Source organism: Peromyscus eremicus, chromosome 6, assembly GCF_949786415.1.
Source record: "Peromyscus eremicus chromosome 6, PerEre_H2_v1, whole genome shotgun sequence".
In the NCBI taxonomy this organism is placed as follows: domain Eukaryota; kingdom Metazoa; phylum Chordata; class Mammalia; order Rodentia; family Cricetidae; genus Peromyscus; species Peromyscus eremicus.
Genome location: NC_081421.1, coordinates 12012404 through 12029976, shown reverse-complemented (window position 1 = coordinate 12029976; position 17573 = coordinate 12012404). Strand labels below are relative to the sequence as shown.

At 45.9% G+C, this 17573-nt stretch overlaps 1 protein-coding gene across 6 annotated transcripts in view; it reads left to right on the top strand.

Annotated features, from left to right (window-relative positions):
* The window catches only part of Jade1 (jade family PHD finger 1), a 66201-nt gene that overhangs the window by 43025 nt on the left and 5603 nt on the right, over positions 1 to 17573 (top strand). For all 6 annotated transcript variants that reach the window (XM_059265157.1, XM_059265158.1, XM_059265159.1 and 3 more), the window contains 5 exons: positions 1655 to 1866; positions 5460 to 5627; positions 7183 to 7299; positions 10290 to 10808; positions 15893 to 16010. In XM_059265157.1, coding sequence (XP_059121140.1) covers positions 1655 to 1866; positions 5460 to 5627; positions 7183 to 7299; positions 10290 to 10808; positions 15893 to 16010 — 1134 coding nt within the window. The remainder of the gene's footprint in view (positions 1 to 1654; positions 1867 to 5459; positions 5628 to 7182; positions 7300 to 10289; positions 10809 to 15892; positions 16011 to 17573) is intronic.

The following is a 17573-nucleotide window of genomic DNA, read 5'->3' as shown; positions in this document are numbered from 1 at the left end:
AAAGACTGGCTTTGCCGTGGTTTAAATCGTAAGAACTCCCTTGGCTAGGGCATTAGGTAAGATGAGCTAACTTAACAGAATAAATCATTTCCTTTGATACAAATTAACACCAGTTTAAAGATGTTTGTCTCAGCTGCTACTGACCTTTTTGTGATAAAGGTTCATTAGAAGGCAAAGAGAAGTTAGGTGTATCCACAAGTTAGGAGGCACTGGTGAACAGCGCCCTGTGCAAACATTTCATAATTTTGATTAGTTGTGTCCCGAATGTGTGCAGTGCTTACCACTATACGTCCTCAGTATGTTCTCCCTTACAGAAAAGATTGATCTGTGTGTGTGCACATATAGGTATGTGAGTGCGTGTGGGTGCTGCTTATGGGTTCAGAAGAAGGTGTTGGATCCCGCAGAGTGGGAGTTCCATGTAGTCGTGAACTGCCGTACGTTGGTTCGAGTACTGAACTCGGGTTCTCTGAAGGAACAGCAAATGCTCTGAACTGCTTCCCAGCTCATCTCCAAAGTTTTAAAACTTGAGAATGTGACGGTGTTAATTTTTCTAAGAATGCATATAAGTTAGAGGCTCCACTTCCATCCTGCCACCTTTAAGTCTGTCCCCACCCCCTTCCAGGTCTCATACTATGGTTCTTGCTGGCCTGAGACTCCTTATCGTTAAGGACTTCTTGTATTACAGGCATGAGCACCATGCCTGACTCCTGAGTATTTCTTTAGACCTCCTTTCTTTACAGTATTTTCACTATAGGCAATTTGGAGAGCCTCTGCAGAGAGAAGAAAATAGTTCTTTTCCCACCACTAAGGCCACAGTGACCACTTTTATGGTTTTTTTTTTTTCTTTCTTTTTTACAGGGCTTTATTTTAATTACATGTATGTGTCTGTGTGGGTGTGTGCAGGTGCCAGCGGTCGATCAGAAGAGGGTTTCAGGTCTCTTGGGTCTGGAGTTAGAGACAGGAAGTTGTGGGCCACCTGACATGGGTGCTGGGAATCTCGCTCAGGCCCTTTGCCGTGGCAGTAGCTGCTCTGACCACTGAGCCATCCCCCATCTTCCTCAATGTGTGTTTGATGGTTCTTGGAGAAGTGAGTTGTATTTCATTTGACTCATAGTGAACTGGCTTCTTTGCTCCAGACATTTCCTCCTGTTTGCCTTTCATGGATCTGATTATGCATTTCAGCTTGGTGAATTCCAAGTGGAGAGGGATAAGCCAGTTAAAGACATTTGGATGTTTGCTGTGAAATCTGCTTCAGGGCACTGTTTTAAGCAGCAAGAAAGAAAATTAAAAACAAAACAAAATAAAAACCCCAAAACCAAAACAAAATCCAAACACCATAATATATGGCCCTGGCTTTCTAAGTTAAATTAGCGTCATAGCAACAATGGTGCATTTAACAGTGTGTGTATTTATGTCCTAGAATGCCTCTGAGATTGTTTTCAGTTTTTGCTTTTTTATTCTGTCTTCCATAAGGAACAAACTGGAATGGAGGTGTTTATCTGTGGGTTGGTCTGAGTCACTGGATGGAAATTTCTCTGGCACTCAGATTTTCTTTTATTTATGTTTTATTTAGGAGTTTAAACACGCCAGTGTTGTTTCATTACAATAATGGTTAGTGTGCACTTACTCAAGTGTCTGTGATGTTTTCCTTCAGGGATGCCTGAGCTAGATGAGTACACCATGGAAAGGGTCTTGGAGGAATTTGAACAGCGATGCTATGATAATATGAATCATGCCATAGAGACCGAAGAGGGCTTGGGGATTGAATACGATGAAGATGTTGTCTGTGATGTCTGCCAGTCACCCGATGGCGAGGATGGTAACGAGATGGTATTCTGTGACAAATGTAACATCTGTGTGCACCAGGTAAGTGGGGCAGCAAAGCCCAGAAAGAAGTAGCCTGGGGTTCTGGGGTGAGTCTCTCAGCCAGCCCATGCTTTCTGGAGCCCGGGATGCTTCCCAGTGGGGCCACACCCTCACAGCTGTGGTTTAGGAATGTCTCATTGCCGACCCCAGTCCCAGAGGATAGTTCTCCACCTTTACAACCCGAAGGCACTGGGATCCAAGTGGGAACACTGAAGAACCAATCCTGGAGAAGGTGGTTAAACCCCACATTAGTTCCCCGAGTACCACCAGTGGGGTGACTAAACACAGTGGAAGCTATCTCGGGAACACACAGTTTTGTTCTTCCTTGTCTCTTCTTGGCTTATGGTGGCTTCTTGTCAGTCCGTGGTGTTCTTGGCTCGAGTACCTTGAGTACTCATGCTGTTTTCCCTTTGTGGCTGTGTCTTCAGGGGTCACCTTCTTAGACCGTCCCTAGCTAGTCCTGTTGGATTAGTTACCTGCCCACAACAAACAGTGCAGTCTCGTTCCAAGTAATTCCATGTCCGGTGACTGTTCTAAAGGTAACTTTTCAGGCGGTGGTGGAGACTTCCGCATGTCTTTGGGGATATAGGGTAATCCATAGCATTAATACATGTTTACGTGTGAACTTGGCTACTGAAGGAGGGTCAGGCACCCCTTTTATTTTTCATTTTAGATTTTGTTTAATTTTATGTGTATGGATGGTTTGACTGCATGTAATGTCTGTGCACCACATGCATGCCTGGTGCTCACAGAGGGCAGAAGAGCACATCAGATCTGGAACTGGGGTTATTGGATGATTGTAGACACCATGTGGGTGCTGGGAACTGAACCTGGGTCCTCTACATGAGCAGCCAATGCTCCTAACAGCTGAGCCATCTTTAACTCCAAGAGCGCCTTTGCTTGAGCATTATTCAAGGTGGCAGTAGAATATGATGGCTGCTTGTTCCTGGCCTTCCCTCCACTGTGAAGGTGGGCACTGGGTCATTTAGAAAGCTTAATCACAGATGTAGGGCTTCTTACCTCTCATTTCACGTAAGAGATTTATTGTTAGTATTAATTTACCTTTTTATGTGTGTGTATCTGTATGAGTGAATGAATGACTGAGGGAGCCCCAAGGGGAAGTCAAAGACAGTCCCTGGAGCTGGGGTTACAGGTTGTGAGCTGCTGTGAGCCAAACATGGGTTCTCTGGAAGAGCAGCAAGTGTTTTTACACTGAGCGGTCTCTCCAGTTCCTTATTTAACTTTGAGTATGGTAATGAAGTGGTGGATTTGTATGGGGACAGCGTGCACCATGTATGTTGATGCTTTAGACAGGTGTCCTGAAGGACTTTGCTCTGAGGCCGTTGCTGATACAGAAACTTAAAGCAAACTTAGAAAAGTGCAAGAGTGGCTTGGGTGACCTCTGAACTTTGTTTTGTTTTGCTTTTTTGAGACAAGATTTCTTTGTGTGACAGCCCTGACTGTCCTGGAACTCACTCGGTAGCCCAGGCTGGCCTTGAACTCACGGAGATCCACCTGCCTCTGCTTCCTGAGTGCTGGGATTAAAGGCGTGTGCTACTACCGCCTGGCTGAACTTTGTTTTTCGTTGTCGTTCTTTGAAATAAGCCCTGGCTCATCTGGAGTTCAGTGTATAGACCGGTGTAGCCTCCGACTGAGACAGTCCTCCTGCCTCTGCCTCATGAGTGCTGAGATCGCTCACGCTTACTTCCACACTCTGGAAATCTTGATGATGCTTTCCTCTCTCATCTGCCTTCTACAGAACTGAAGACGTCACCAGCTGTGGCCCCAGCTCGTCTTCACAGGAGTCTTGAGACTCTAAGGCTTTGCTTTAGTCCATTTTGAATCTCTGGACTTGGAAATGGTCCAAGGAGTGTCTTCTTGGCCTTTGGAGTCCCTGTGGTGCTGATGTGTTAGATGGGAGGGCATGCGATCACCGTTGTTGCTGCTTCTCATTGCCCTGGTGACCCTGCAGTCCTCTGACATTTGCTCTGTTACAAGATTTCTGCTGGAAATGGAGTTGTGCTCTGTGCTTCACAAGTGTGAGCTGACGTCAGGGCTGCCTGCCAGTGCCTTAGCACGGAGGTGGCGGAGTTGGCCCTGGTACTCGGGCTTCGGTTTCTTCTGCTCTTGACACACTTCATGTTCACTTCATTTTTCTTTTGGTGAAATCCTTCATGATTTGTCTTTAAGGCATACTTAATTAGTGTAGATAGGCCTTTCCAGTAAATGAAATTCTCTCTTCAAAGGCAACTCTAGACTGCCTGGTGCAGAACCTTACGTTTGCAGCCTTCAGAGCACTGTTTAGATCTGCTAACAAAATCTCTTTCTGCAGTAGACTGTTGACAGTGCTTATTCATGGGCCCGCCAGCGCTCTCAGGCCCCGGTATTAGTGAGCTTTTGCTGTGCTCAGCTCCTCCCTGTGGTTTCCTTTCTTGTGTCCTGGGCATTCAGATTTCATGGCGGGTGTGCTTTTGCTGTCTGGAGAAACGGAGCCACGTTCCTGGGACTCGCCATCCTAACTTCCAGGTCATTTCAGGATAAAGTTGTGAACAGTTTGGGTTTTAAAGGGCTCTCTGAATGCACTCCTGGTACCATTGTGCTTTTGTTTCTTCACTCTGCTTACTGAAACATTTGCTTTTTCTCTCTTCAAGCCAGCATAATGACTTCAGTTGTAAAAGCCTTGATTTCTGCAGTTTGTGCTGTCTTGTGTAATTTTGCCAACTTGTGCAAAACAGGCTTTGTTTTAAACATCAGCTAAAGAAAGCAAGTCCTCATTCTCAAGTGTCTTGTTTTCCTGCGGCCGCTTGTTCACGTGGACAGTGCTCAACTCCAGTTGGTGGAGTGTGTCCAGCGTGGGCAGCCAGGCTCCTCAGGTGGTTTCTCAACTACTGCCTCTAGCAGTCCCATGAGTCTTCAGTGCCTTAACACCCCCACCCCCACCCCCCCACCCCCGTGCGCCGGCTTCTGTATCATGCCCGTCATGAAGGTAGGCAGGTCTCGTGTACATTCTCAGTCCTGCCGCCAGGTTGGAGCATGCTGCTCAGTGGTTGGAAACTTTCTGTGGATGGGTCTCTCCTGCACCACTGGTGACTTTAGAATCTTCTTTTCAAGTATTTGGGACTCACTGTGCTCACTAAGCATGCAGCTTGTCTTCAGAGCTCAGGCACGTGGGTGCTCAGAGGAGGCCTGGCATATTTCCTCAGGGGTTAGGATCACAGTTCGGTGGACATGGGCATGTCTACTTTGGAGGTGGGTCTGTGGAAATCTTTCTAGGTGGTTTTTAAATTAATTAATAGGGCTCAGCCATAAGAGCACTGGCTGCTCTGCCAGAGGACAAAGGGTTGATTTCTAGAACCCATTTTGACAGATTATAACCGGCTATAACTCCAGTTCCAGGGGATCCAATACCCTCTTCTGACCTCTGCAGGCACTGATAATGTGGTGCACAGTCATATATACAGGCAAAAGACCTATACACGTAAATAAACAAACAGACACACAGTAAGTAAGTAAATAAGTAACTCGACAATCATCAAATAGGAAACAAAAGTCTTTTTTCTTTTCCTTCCCTGGTGATGTGCTGTGGCCTTCAGGCTTGCTATGGAATCCTCAAGGTGCCAGAGGGCAGTTGGCTGTGTCGGACATGTGCCCTGGGGGTTCAGCCAAAATGTTTGCTGTGTCCCAAGAAAGGAGGAGCTATGAAGCCCACTCGCAGCGGAACCAAGTGGGTCCACGTCAGCTGTGCCCTGTGGATCCCTGAGGTAAGCCTGTTTCCTAAGAGCTGGTTAGTTGAGACGGCCCTGGTTTTCAGCTGGAAGTGGGCAGGTGGGTGGGAGTGATTCATAGACAGCAGGAGAGCTGCCGGATCCCACACACCTCTGTCCCCAAACTGCTCCTGAGCAGTGCCACCACCTTGCCATCGTCTGCAGCTCTGTAGAAGGACTGCCTGGAAGCCTCAGTGGCTTGGGCTACAAGTTGGTGGTGTCCACAAATCACCCACCGGTCCTTTTTTGGGAACCCTCACATGGCTGACACTACTCACAGGGCCAGCCAGGCCTGGCACCTTCACAGCTATGTCCCGAGGGTGGCCATGCTACTGTCTCTGCCAGTCTGTGTTTGTGGCAAACTACATGTGCAGTACCACGGTGCTCTGGGTCATATGTCTGTGAGTACATGTGCAGTACCACGGTGCTCTGGGTCATATGTCTGTGAGTACATGTGCAGTACCACGGTGCTCTGGGTCATATGTCTGTGAGTACATGTGCAGTACCACGGTGCTCTGGGTCATATGTCTGTGAGTACATGTACAGTACCACGGTGCTCTGGGTCATATGTCTGTGAGTACATGTGCAGTACCACGGTGCTCTGGTCATATGTCTGTGAGTACATGTGCAGTACCACGGTGCTCTGGGTCATATGTCTGTGAGTACATGTGCAGTACCACGGTGCTCTGGGTCATATGTCTGTGAGTACATGTACAGTACCACGGTGCTCTGGGTCATATGTCTGTGAGTACATGTGCAGTACCACGGTGCTCTGGGTCATATGTCTGTGAGTACATGTGCAGTACCACGGTGCTCTGGGTCATATGTCTGTGAGTACATGTGCAGTACCACGGTGCTCTGGTCATATGTCTGTGAGTACATGTACAGTACCACGGTGCTCTGGGTCATACGTCTGTGAGTTTTATTTAAATTCTTACTCAGTCTCAACTTTGTTAATTTCAGATCTGGTCTAATTTATTTCCATTCCCAGACCTTAACTAATTGAATTCGCATGGCTTGCGATGAGAATATCATTTGTGATTCAAATTCCAGTATTTTTGGTATGTGATTTGGTGTGTTTTTTTTCCTCCAGAGGAAAACTGCCTGAGTATGATTTACATTGAGGTTTCACTGGTTCTCTATTAACCAGTTTGCAGTTCAGCAATCCAGACTGAACTGGGACAATACTATATTTATCTTGGTAGATTTTTGCTTTTAATGTAGTTATATGTTCTGATGGAATATGATTAGTGTAGTTTATCTATTTGTTCACTCCAGGATTTGAATACATTTATGATGGGGTATTTTAGGCTTGACAAATTCTTGTCAATCTAGAGATTTGGTATACCGTGTTATAATAAGACAGGTGTCTTTGCCATCAAAGAAGTGGAAACTCGTAGATGAGTTTTTATAGACTGGCATGCTGGAGTCAGATGAGGTTGAGCTCTGGGTTCTCCTGCTAGTCCAGAGGTGGGCCCTGGGACTGTGCTTAGATCTTGTGTTAGGATTCGGATGAACTGTTTCATCCTCATCTTGCTTTTTGGGTCTCTAGGTAAGCATCGGCAGCCCTGAGAAGATGGAGCCCATCACAAAGGTGTCCCACATCCCCAGCAGTCGGTGGGCACTCGTGTGCAGCCTCTGCAATGAGAAGTTTGGGGCTGCCATACAGGTAACAGATCAGCAGGAGTGGCTTTGTTTCCCTCCACTGAGTGGGAGGGAGCAGGACAGGCCTGGGGTGGGCTGAACTTTGCACATCATGGGTTGGTTAGGAGAGGGGAGCTTTTCTGGAAATCCACCTGGGTGTGGAGGCAGTTCCAGTTCGCCTGCCCTAAGCGAACTTGTGGTGTTCACTTCTTTCCACAAGCAGCCATTCCTGGTAAGATCCGGGTTTTAGATGCTCCTTGGCTGTGGAACTTGAGAGTTGCCTACCTTCCTATGTATAGTCACATTACACCACACAGACCCAGAAGTCCTCTGGACTGCCTCCTGGGGATGATGCCAGTAGCTGAGGTGTTGGGCAGGCGTATGCTTTTACACTGAGAAACGAGTCTTGGAGCACTGCTGGATAGAGGGCATGGGCAAGCTGCTGCCCTGGGTGCTCGCTGTGCGAAGGATTACCTGATCTGAGTACAGTCTGGACCGTATGTATGTAAAAATGCTGATTGCATTTGCATGTTCAGGTATAGGTAAGTGCAGAAGTCCTGAGGTCGGCGGAATTCAGGAGAAAATCGTTTCTGTGCTGTCTGTGTCTTCATATTGTTCGAAACTCTTGAGTAATCGATTTCTGGGACTCATTGATATCTAGTCAGTTATGATTTGAGCCCTGGATTGCTGTGTGTGGCTGAGGATTTAAAGGTGAAGTCTGACTCTTTGGGATGCAGCATATGCATCAGATATCCCCCCCATCTGTTGGAATCTGGGGGGCAGAAACACTATCTGGGCGGCTTCTGATGCAGAGAATCAGAGAATACAGCAGGTACAGACATGAACTTGACAAGTGTGGTCCTGGCTTTAAACAATTTACTTCATTTGACAGAATATGTTATATTTTGGCTGATCAGTGATTCTTTGAGTAAGGTACCCAAAGATTGATGGTATATATTCTTTTCCATTTTTGAAACAAGTCCAAAGTGGTTCTACTTTTCACTATTACTGTTTCTACTGGTATTCAGGCATCCAAAAACATTGATAGAAATATCAGGGCCGGCATAGGGCAGCTGAGGGGATCTGGCTTCAGGACTTTAAAGTAAGTTAGTTGTTTGTTTGTTTTTGTTGTTGTTGTTGTTTTGCGGGTTTTTTTTATATCAGTAGAATTTGTCGAAAACCAAAATGGTAAAGTCTCTGGCTGAAGTTTGGGTTGGGCAAAAAGAATAGAGGAGAGGTCAGAAAGGACTTGAGTGCTTGTGCATGTGTGTGGCACACACGTGCACGCGTTTGCCTGTGGCGTAGCAGGGGAAATGGCTGTCCCTGTGCCTGTGTTAACTGCTCTTGTGAGCACCAACCCTGCTCCGTCACTGACGTTTCATGGGAGGCAGATGGGAGCCTTGTTCGTCTTTCCTGGAGAGACGATATAATGACTTTCCTATTGCCATTGACCTCTTTTCCCAGAGCGTTCATTTGAAGAAGGGGCCAAGGAAGGCTGATGACTTTTCATATCTTCACAAAATAGATTTTTATTAAGAGAATTCCTCTTTGAAATGTCTGCAGCTGGGAAGACTCTGGTTTATGTTTCTGTAACATCTGTTTGCTGAGTCAACCTGAATAGGAAACCCCAGAGGAAGGCCATTTGGCGTCTTTTCAAAGTCCTGTATAAATACTCTGCTGCAGCTCATTTCTCTTGAAGGTTCGAATGCCTGGGTTAAGTGTAGTTTAAGCCAAACACAGATTGTGTCTCAGTCATCTGTTCCCACTTTGACTTCCCACTCCCGGCTTCGTGCTGCTGGGGAGAAGTAGTGTCTCTTCCTGATAGTGGCCAGGTGTGTCTGCGTGTGTGTTCTGCCACCAAAGCTGATTGCACGTTTCTTGTAATTGAGGTTATTTATAAAGGTACAGACTAATCTCAGTGCATATGTTTTAGGTGATTGGAATTGGGGGTGGTGGAGGGGCTGGATTTTTATAGTAAAGGATTAGAATGTGGCTGGCACTGAGTCGTATCTTAAATACTGAAATGATGAGGGGGAAATCCAGCTCCAGTTTCTACTCTGTGGTTATGTGATGCAGGGTCTGTTGAAGGAGTTTAATTAAGCTTTTCAGCTGTCCCAGAGCACAAGCTCCTTGGTTGTCTGTGCAGCCCTGGCATGCTCCAGGGATCTCTTGGTCTCACACAATATAGTTGCTTTTACAGGGACTGGCTTCAGCCTCCGAGAGGTACCTCTTTCTAGGGATTTGCTCAGTGAGATCAGACGGGAGAAGTTAATCACTTTGCTCCTGCTGGCCAGAGGCTTGTGTCTGGATCAAAGGCACTAAATTGTAGCCCTGTGCAGGCGGGGAGGGAACAGGGTGTTCAGTGCATCTTGATGAGGCCTGGCCGCCGTGCTGACTTCCCTGGGGCCCACAGGAAGGGAGCCTCTGATGCCGTGGTGATTCTGCATTAGCAGGGGACCTTTCTCCATCCTTCCTGAGCTGGCTTCTTGTCTGCTAGTCTGCCTTCCTCTGGTGTGATCATGGATGCTGCTTCCAGGAAGTCTGTTTGTATTTACCTGAGTTGGGACCTTTTCCAGCTGGGGGTTGTACTGAGGATTCATTCTTTTAAAACTTACCAGGAAAGTGTCTGTTGAGGAGATTCCTGTTCTCATTTTTTATAAAACTACGTGAGCTCAAGTCTTTGAGAATTAGATTAATGCCTCAGAGTATACTCTGCACATAGAGCACATGTCTTTTGAGGGCTGTACACCCTCACCTACAGGGGCCAGTTGTACACCACGGCCAACCCTGAGATTCTAGTGCCGTGACTGTTTGAAGCAAGCTATAGTTGAGGCTGTGAACGTTTTACCTGCGTCGTCGTGCATTGTTCCCCACCATCCCTGGCCGCCCCTTCCCTCTTCATCCTTGTCAAGCTTTTCTGTCTCAGTGAGTGTGCCTTTGTCATCCTGTGGGGTGGCCAGCACTAGGGACTCTGGTTGCTGCTGCTCCGTAATGGTCTCCGTGTGTTCTTTGCAGTGCTCTGTGAAGAACTGCCGGACAGCCTTCCATGTGACCTGTGCTTTTGACCGTGGCCTGGAGATGAAGACGATTTTGGCCGAGAATGATGAAGTCAAATTCAAGTCCTACTGCCCGAAGCACAGCTCACACAGGAAACCCGAGGAGAGCCTGGGTGAGGGGGCTGCACAGAACGGGGCCCCCGAGTGTTCTCCTGGGAGCCCTCTGGAGCCCTTTGCCAGTCTGGAGCAGAATAGAGAGGAGGCCCACCGGGTGAGTGTTCGCAAGCAGAAGCTCCAGCAGCTGGAGGATGAGTTCTACACCTTCGTCAACCTGCTGGATGTGGCCAGGGCCCTGCGGCTGCCTGAGGAAGTAGTGGATTTCCTGTACCAGTACTGGAAGTTGAAGAGGAAGATCAACTTCAACAAGCCCCTCATCACCCCAAAGAAAGATGAAGAGGACAATCTAGCCAAGCGGGAGCAGGATGTCTTGTTTAGGAGGCTGCAGCTGTTCACGCACCTGCGGCAGGACCTGGAGAGGGTAATGATTGACACTGACACCTTATAATGACTTAGAGAAGAAGATGTAAAGAGGCGAGCACTTGCCCAGAGCAAGAGATGATAGCCAGTCATTACTCTCAGATTCTTGTACACACTACAGCATGAGGTCGTGTTGGTTAAATATATTTATGGGCTGGTAAACTCACTGCAGTGTGCAAGACTGCCAGTGTGGGAGCTGCTTTGTGATTATTTTTCTTTACACACTTTCCCATTAATCTTTACTGTTCTGCAAGATCAGATGGGGCATAACCCCCATCCCCCGCTCCCCCATCATTGTAGAGCTGGAGGGAATTGAGCACCAGGAACACGACCAAAGGGTTGACTCAGTATTGTTTACAGCCTAATTTTGAGAGCTGGGATGTGTCTGACTTACGGGGAGTGGGCAGCAGTAGGGGAATTTCTTGTTCAACCTGGGGAGACATTTCCTAGGGGCTGATGGCTGGATGAAGGGCTCATCAGAGCTAAGCACTGCCTCCCGCCGGCCCATCTTTGCTTCTAGGCTAATTCACAGGGGCATTCCCAGCTCTGTTGCGGAGCAGAGCAGGCTTTGGGTGCTGATTTGTGTGCATGGACTTCTTTCTACACACACCTGTTACAGAAGACACTCTTGGCAGTGAGGTGCTAAGTCATCACAGAGGTTGTGTACATACAGTGTGTGTGCTTGTGTGTGCGTGCATCCCTGTCCGGGTTATGTCTGTGTGTGTGGGTGTGATTCCTGGTGCACAGGGCCATGGGTCTGTCTGTGGAATCCTTAGCAATCTCAGTACACTACATGCATATACACAGACCTACATGTTTATCACACTACTGGGTTGCTGATTAAGTGGCTGTTGGCTGCCTGGAGCCTCAGTTGCTGGCACTTCCTCAGCTGTTTGCTGCTTGGTGCCTCCCCCACTCTCCATTACCTCTGGAGTCCCCGTTTGGACCTCCCTGCTGCAGGAATAATTAGGAGTGGACTGCCCTCCCCAGGGTCTCTAGCTCCCTTCGGTAGTTTTAACTGAGGCTTACTAATTGGGGATGTGTCTTCAGCACCTCTCACACCTACTCCCCTGACTGCTAGCTACCTATTAAATTCATTAGTGTGGCAGAGATGGGATGCAAGTTTTCTGGACTGAAGCAGCCTGTGCTGAAAGGCACCCAAGTGGCCTGAAACAGTTAATGCTTATCTCCCTCAAGCCCCTTACTTATTAGAGAGGAGTGATTCATCACCTGCTCGGCAAGAGAGTCTGACTCATAGATGATTTGAAATGAGAGTGTAGGCAGGGCAGGGATAGACTGCAGATGTGCTTAGCTGAAAGGATCAGTTCTCACAGAGGCCTCTATCACCTTGTTAGAGATGGGGTAGTTGTGAAAGTAGTTTTAAGTGCTCATTAGAGGCCCTTTTAGTACACCATCTAATGCTGGCTTCTTGTGATGTCCCTTTCTAGATGATGTTAGGATTCTGGGTAAGGTGGCTGGTGTCAGGCTAAGGGGAGGCAGGAGCAGGTTGGTGAGGCTCTCATACGCCCCCTGGTGGTTAGAGCAAAGAACCACATACATTTGTGGTATGTTACTGAGAAAGGAAGGGTTCAGGGTAAATGGGTTTTATGGTGAGAAGCTGCCATCCTAACCCAACAACTGCTGTAATTGGGGTGCATGGAGTCAGCTAGTCCTTGGGAGAAGTCTCATGTTTTGACTTGTGTTTGTTTCACAATCACCACAGAATAAAAGTGTAGAAAATGCTTGTGGTGTACTAACTCTCTCTCTGTATTTAAGTTACTGAGATTAACATACACTTATAATTAAATTCTGAACTTTTTTTGGAGTCGTCATTTTGCTTTTAAGTAGAATAATGGCTACGATGTATAAGGGAATAAATCAGGATTTGTGCGCGCGCGTGTGTGTATGTGTGTGTGGGTGGCATTACTTAACATTTATTATTAAAAAGTCTAAAGTTTTAATGAATTCAGTGTCAGTTTAAAAGGGTTTATTTATAATGAAAAGTTATGTTTTCCTCATCTGCTGTGAGGACTGACTGAAAACGCTGAAGTCTATGTCAGGCCCTGGAGATTTGTATAGTGCTTTTCAGTTATAAACAAGTGTATCAGGCCAAGGGCTCATCAGGCAGGCATGACAAAGGAAAAATCCAACGTTACAATGAACTTGATTTCTCAGTAAGTCAGTGATCTGCCTATTTATGAAGTATCAGTACATGACAGACACTCAAGAACCAGTTAACCCAGGTGACTGGAATCAAGGCATGTGGTCATTCCTGAACTAACAAGTGAGTAGCATTCATTAGAAATGCAGATTATGGTTAATTGCTCTTTCTGGCAAATAAACACCTCGGGGGGCCTTGCACACCTGAGTACCAATTCTGGACCAGAAAGTTAGATGACAGGAATGGATATCAGAAGGCACTACAAAGAGAGGATGGTTGTGATGTGATGAGTGGGACTTTAAGTTCCTAAGGCTGCCACATCACTCGACCACCCAATTAGCTCAGAAATTTAGTACTACCAGTTCAGATAAAGACATCCTCCCTCTGCACTCTTTGTAGTTGTATGGAAAGGTGCCAAGTCCCGGGGGACAGTCATACATTTGTCACTTAGTGGAATGGAACTTTTGAAAACCCAATTGAGACCACAGTTGTCCCCTGAACAAAATGCATATAAGGCATGGTGTGGCAAACATTGCTTAGAGTTTAGAAAACACACTGCAGCTATTCCTGGCTGTTAGGCTGGTAGTTCTCAGGATGCAGTCCCTGATGCAACAGGAACATTCTGGAAACTTAAAAGTGCAAACTGGAATCAAGTATCCTCAGCATTGTTTGTTTGTGAACTTGTTAGAAGGGGAAAGTGTGACTTGGATTTAGCCTGGTGTCAGGGGACATGAAGTGTTGGGTTTGAATTCCGGCTGCTAGCAGCTGACGGGAGGTGAATTGGGGATGTTTGGTTGAGTGGGATCAGTCCAGTTCTCCGGGCAAAGGCCATGAGTAGATTCCTGCCAAGAATGCTTTTTTTGGGGGGTGGGGGAAGGGGTGTCTACTTTGGGGTGCTCAGCTCTACAGTGGTCAGTCAGAGCTAGATCAATTAGGCTTTACTTATCCCAGCTGGAAAACATGGCCTTTTTGCTTTGTGGGTTTATTTAGAAGCTCTTTATCTGAGGTCACTGGAAGTAAATGAGTTTTTCTGACTTAGAGGCCATGGTAGAGTCTTCCCTAATTGAGATCCCCTGGTTTCTCTACTTTTATTTTCCTGGATCAAGAGTTTGAGATGTGTCTGCTTTCCATCTGAGTTGAATATGAGCATAAACTAGAACGTCCATTTCATGTTTCCAAAAATCAGATTCATCTTTATGTAAAAGCTGCCTTACGTGTACTGTCCAAAGTTTTGAATTTGAGATGAGGATTTAGGTTTGATTTTTTAATTTTAATTTTTGAGCTTCTACCCATAATCTCATTTGGGTGGAATATGACTTATCAAAGAGAATGAATAGCCTGTTAGTCATTTCTAGCCCCATGTTGGTTAAGTTTTCTCTAAAGAACACCTACTTCCTTGCCTGGGATTGTGGCTGTCAGAGTTAGCTAGGCCCAGTGGTGTTATATTTAACTTACACAAAGAGAGTGAATTCCTTCTTAATTTTTTAATCAAAGCCTATTTTTAACGGCATTAATAATGTAAATGATTAATGTACAACTAGAACCAGGAAGACCCTGCTAGTGAATCTGTCAGGGTCAGCAATGCCTGGAGGTGTTTCCCTTCCTGTCTCATTCCTCACGTAAATTGGACTGCCTGTAACACAATCCTCTAAATTGTGAGGATTTAGAAAGGTCTGAAGACTGAGCCCTGGTGGTGGTAGGGTATCTGCATAGTCAGTCAGTGTGCAAAATGGCATGGCTTGTGCCAGAGAATCAGCCTGTGACTTTTGAACTTGGATTTACAGTATGGTACAAAGAGACTGCTCAAAAGGATATATTTTTAGGGTGCCATTGATCATAAAAGGGAGGATGTAGTCATTTTTCACTTCTGCCATTGAGGTTGTTGAGGTTTTTATGGGCATCTTCCTGAAAAGGTTCAGCTATTCAGTGGTGGGATGGAGCTGACATTTTGTCTTTAGGCCCATGTAATCTAGTCACTTTTTGTTTTTTTGAGACAGTTTCTCTGTGTAGCCCTGGCTGTCCTGGAACTCGCTCTGTAGACCAGGCTGGCCTTGAACTCACAGAGATCACCTACTTCTGCCTTCTGAGTGCTGGGATTAATGGCATGCGCCACCACCAGGCCAATCTAGTCGGGAGACTTTAGGACCAAGGGATCAGTGACTTAATTCTTTAGTTTTGTACTTACTGATGACAGGTGGTTTTACGAGTAGGGGATATTGATTATGGAATCACTAGTGGGATGTGTACATGATGTGAAGCAGTCTTATATATCAGACATGAGTGGGGAATCTTAGTACTTGGTCTTTCAGTTACAAATGAACTAGACTGAGGTAAGTAGCAGTTGTAAGCTGATGACCTATAGATTCATAGATTAGTTGGGGATGCTAGGACAGTCCCCAGGCATTTGCATACCCCTCTCAAATACACTGCACTGCAGGTCTGGCTTTGCAAAGTTGTATCCAGTGGACCAAGAAGCTCATCTGGTCTTCCAGAGAGCCTTGTGCAAGGGGTTCCTCTTATGCCAGTGGCCTGGAAGCTGTGTGTGGGGAGGTTGCTTCTGAACTCCTCTCAATCCACTGACAGTAAGATGGCGGGGATGGCACTGTTGGATGGTAAGCAGAGCTCTTGGGCATAAGGCAGCAAGTCCTGAGTAAAGAGTGGAGGTCTCCTCTATCCTGCAGACTGGTGGGGAGGACTGGGACGCTATGTTCTCCTCAGGGTTACTCCGTGGCTGCTGCAGACACCGAGGGAATAAACAAACAGAATCCACCTCGTGGCAGGGTCAAATGCTTAAAGCACATTTTGATTTCAAATGTCTGTCAAGGCCCTAGCAGGGCCAGTATGTCTCAGGTAAAGGAAAACTGAAAGCACTGAAGTATCATTACTGTATTGCTCACTTAGAATCTTTATTCTCTACGTTCTAGGTTCGGAACCTCACTTACATGGTGACCCGCAGGGAAAAGATTAAACGATCTGTGTGCAAAGTCCAGGAACAGATTTTCAGTCTTTACACTAAGCTCTTGGAGCAAGAAAGAGTTTCAGGTATGCATGAAGCCCTAGAAGGGCAAAATGTAGGGCAGGGGTTTGTAGCCTCAACACTGCTATTGAGGGAAAACAGTTGCTGTTTCATCTGTCCTGTAGAAAGTTTAGTACAGTTGTTCATATTTAAAGAACACCTTTAAACATTAAAGGCATTATGTTACAGGGAAAGAGCTGAATTTGGCCTTAAATAGGGTTTGAGACCTATAGCATCTCCCTGCTGACCAAATAGAAGCAAGTTGTAAACCTTACTTTTCTCTCCAATTTCCTTTTGTAAAGTGGGGATGCTATTTCAAGCTACCTCTTTAAGTATCAGGAAATTAAAATGAAAGTGAGAGCACATTGAAGTGCTCTTGATAAACATGGGGACAGCTACCAAGGCATGCATTCTGTAGCCTTTGGATCAACCTAACATGTAAATAGATGGTAAGACTCTTTACTCACCACTTAAACTCATTTCATAACACTTATGGTGGACTTCCGAAGCTATAAATGTAATTTGGAGTGTGCCGGACATTTATTTAGTGTCTTCTATTTACATTGCTCTGGCCAGCCAAAAAGGAAGATAAATGTGGGGTGTATGCTTCCTCTGCCGGAGAGTGGCTGAGTTACTTGGAGACCACGTGTAATGCTGAGCAAGTGTTTCACTCTGGGATTCATTTGCTCTTTAATTAGTCTGGTGTAGAATCAGGACCTCTAAAGTATGCTTTTAGCACCAGTGTTCTATGATGGCAAGCCCCAAGAAATAGGTAATGTAGGAGTTTCATGGAGGAAGTCTGTCCTGGGAACTTGCTCAACACAAAGACCTGAGTCTTGGGTTTTGGGCTGGTGAGTTTTGGGCTGGCCTTCAATGGAAAAGGATGAATGACTCCACCTTGGACTGCCCTTTAAAGTCACAGCAACAGCACACTTGACACTTGGTTGTGTGCCGAGTCGTGGTCGATTCAGATTCACTCTTCCCTTTCTGATTTTGTGGTCTTTTCTATAGATAATTATGGAATACAAACAACACATATGTTGTTCGAAACTGCTGAAATCCAAACTCTGCCTTAGAATTAGATACATGTGACTAGAGATAACTTGGTTCTGAGACCAAGGGGAATTTTCAATAATATTCTTAGTAACATTAACTTAGATGTGTTCTTGCTAAGATTAAATATTTTCCAGAGAGATCAAGTGTCTTTCATTATCTGGAACTTGAACTTAAGCTGCAAAACTTCAAATGTAAGGTTTTCAAAGTGTAGCTTCATAAGTAAAAGTAGTGCAGTTTAGATCTTTTAAGGCTACTGTCTCTTCATCCTTCCATTGGAAGCTGCTGTTACCTGGGATGGTTAATGTAGTGTACCTGTAGAGTTCTGCCAGTTGAAGCTTTTGGTACTTGAGGTGGATTCAGTGATTGATTACCCATAAAGGATGATTTTTGTCTGGCTTGAAAGGAGTCATTTTTTAATCACAAGCAGCCTCTTGCATCAGAGCTGAGGTTTGTACTTGGGTGAGTGAATGAAATTCTCTTCACAAGGGTAGGTTGTATTTTGAGTTATAGAACTGTAGTGTAGATTCATCCAG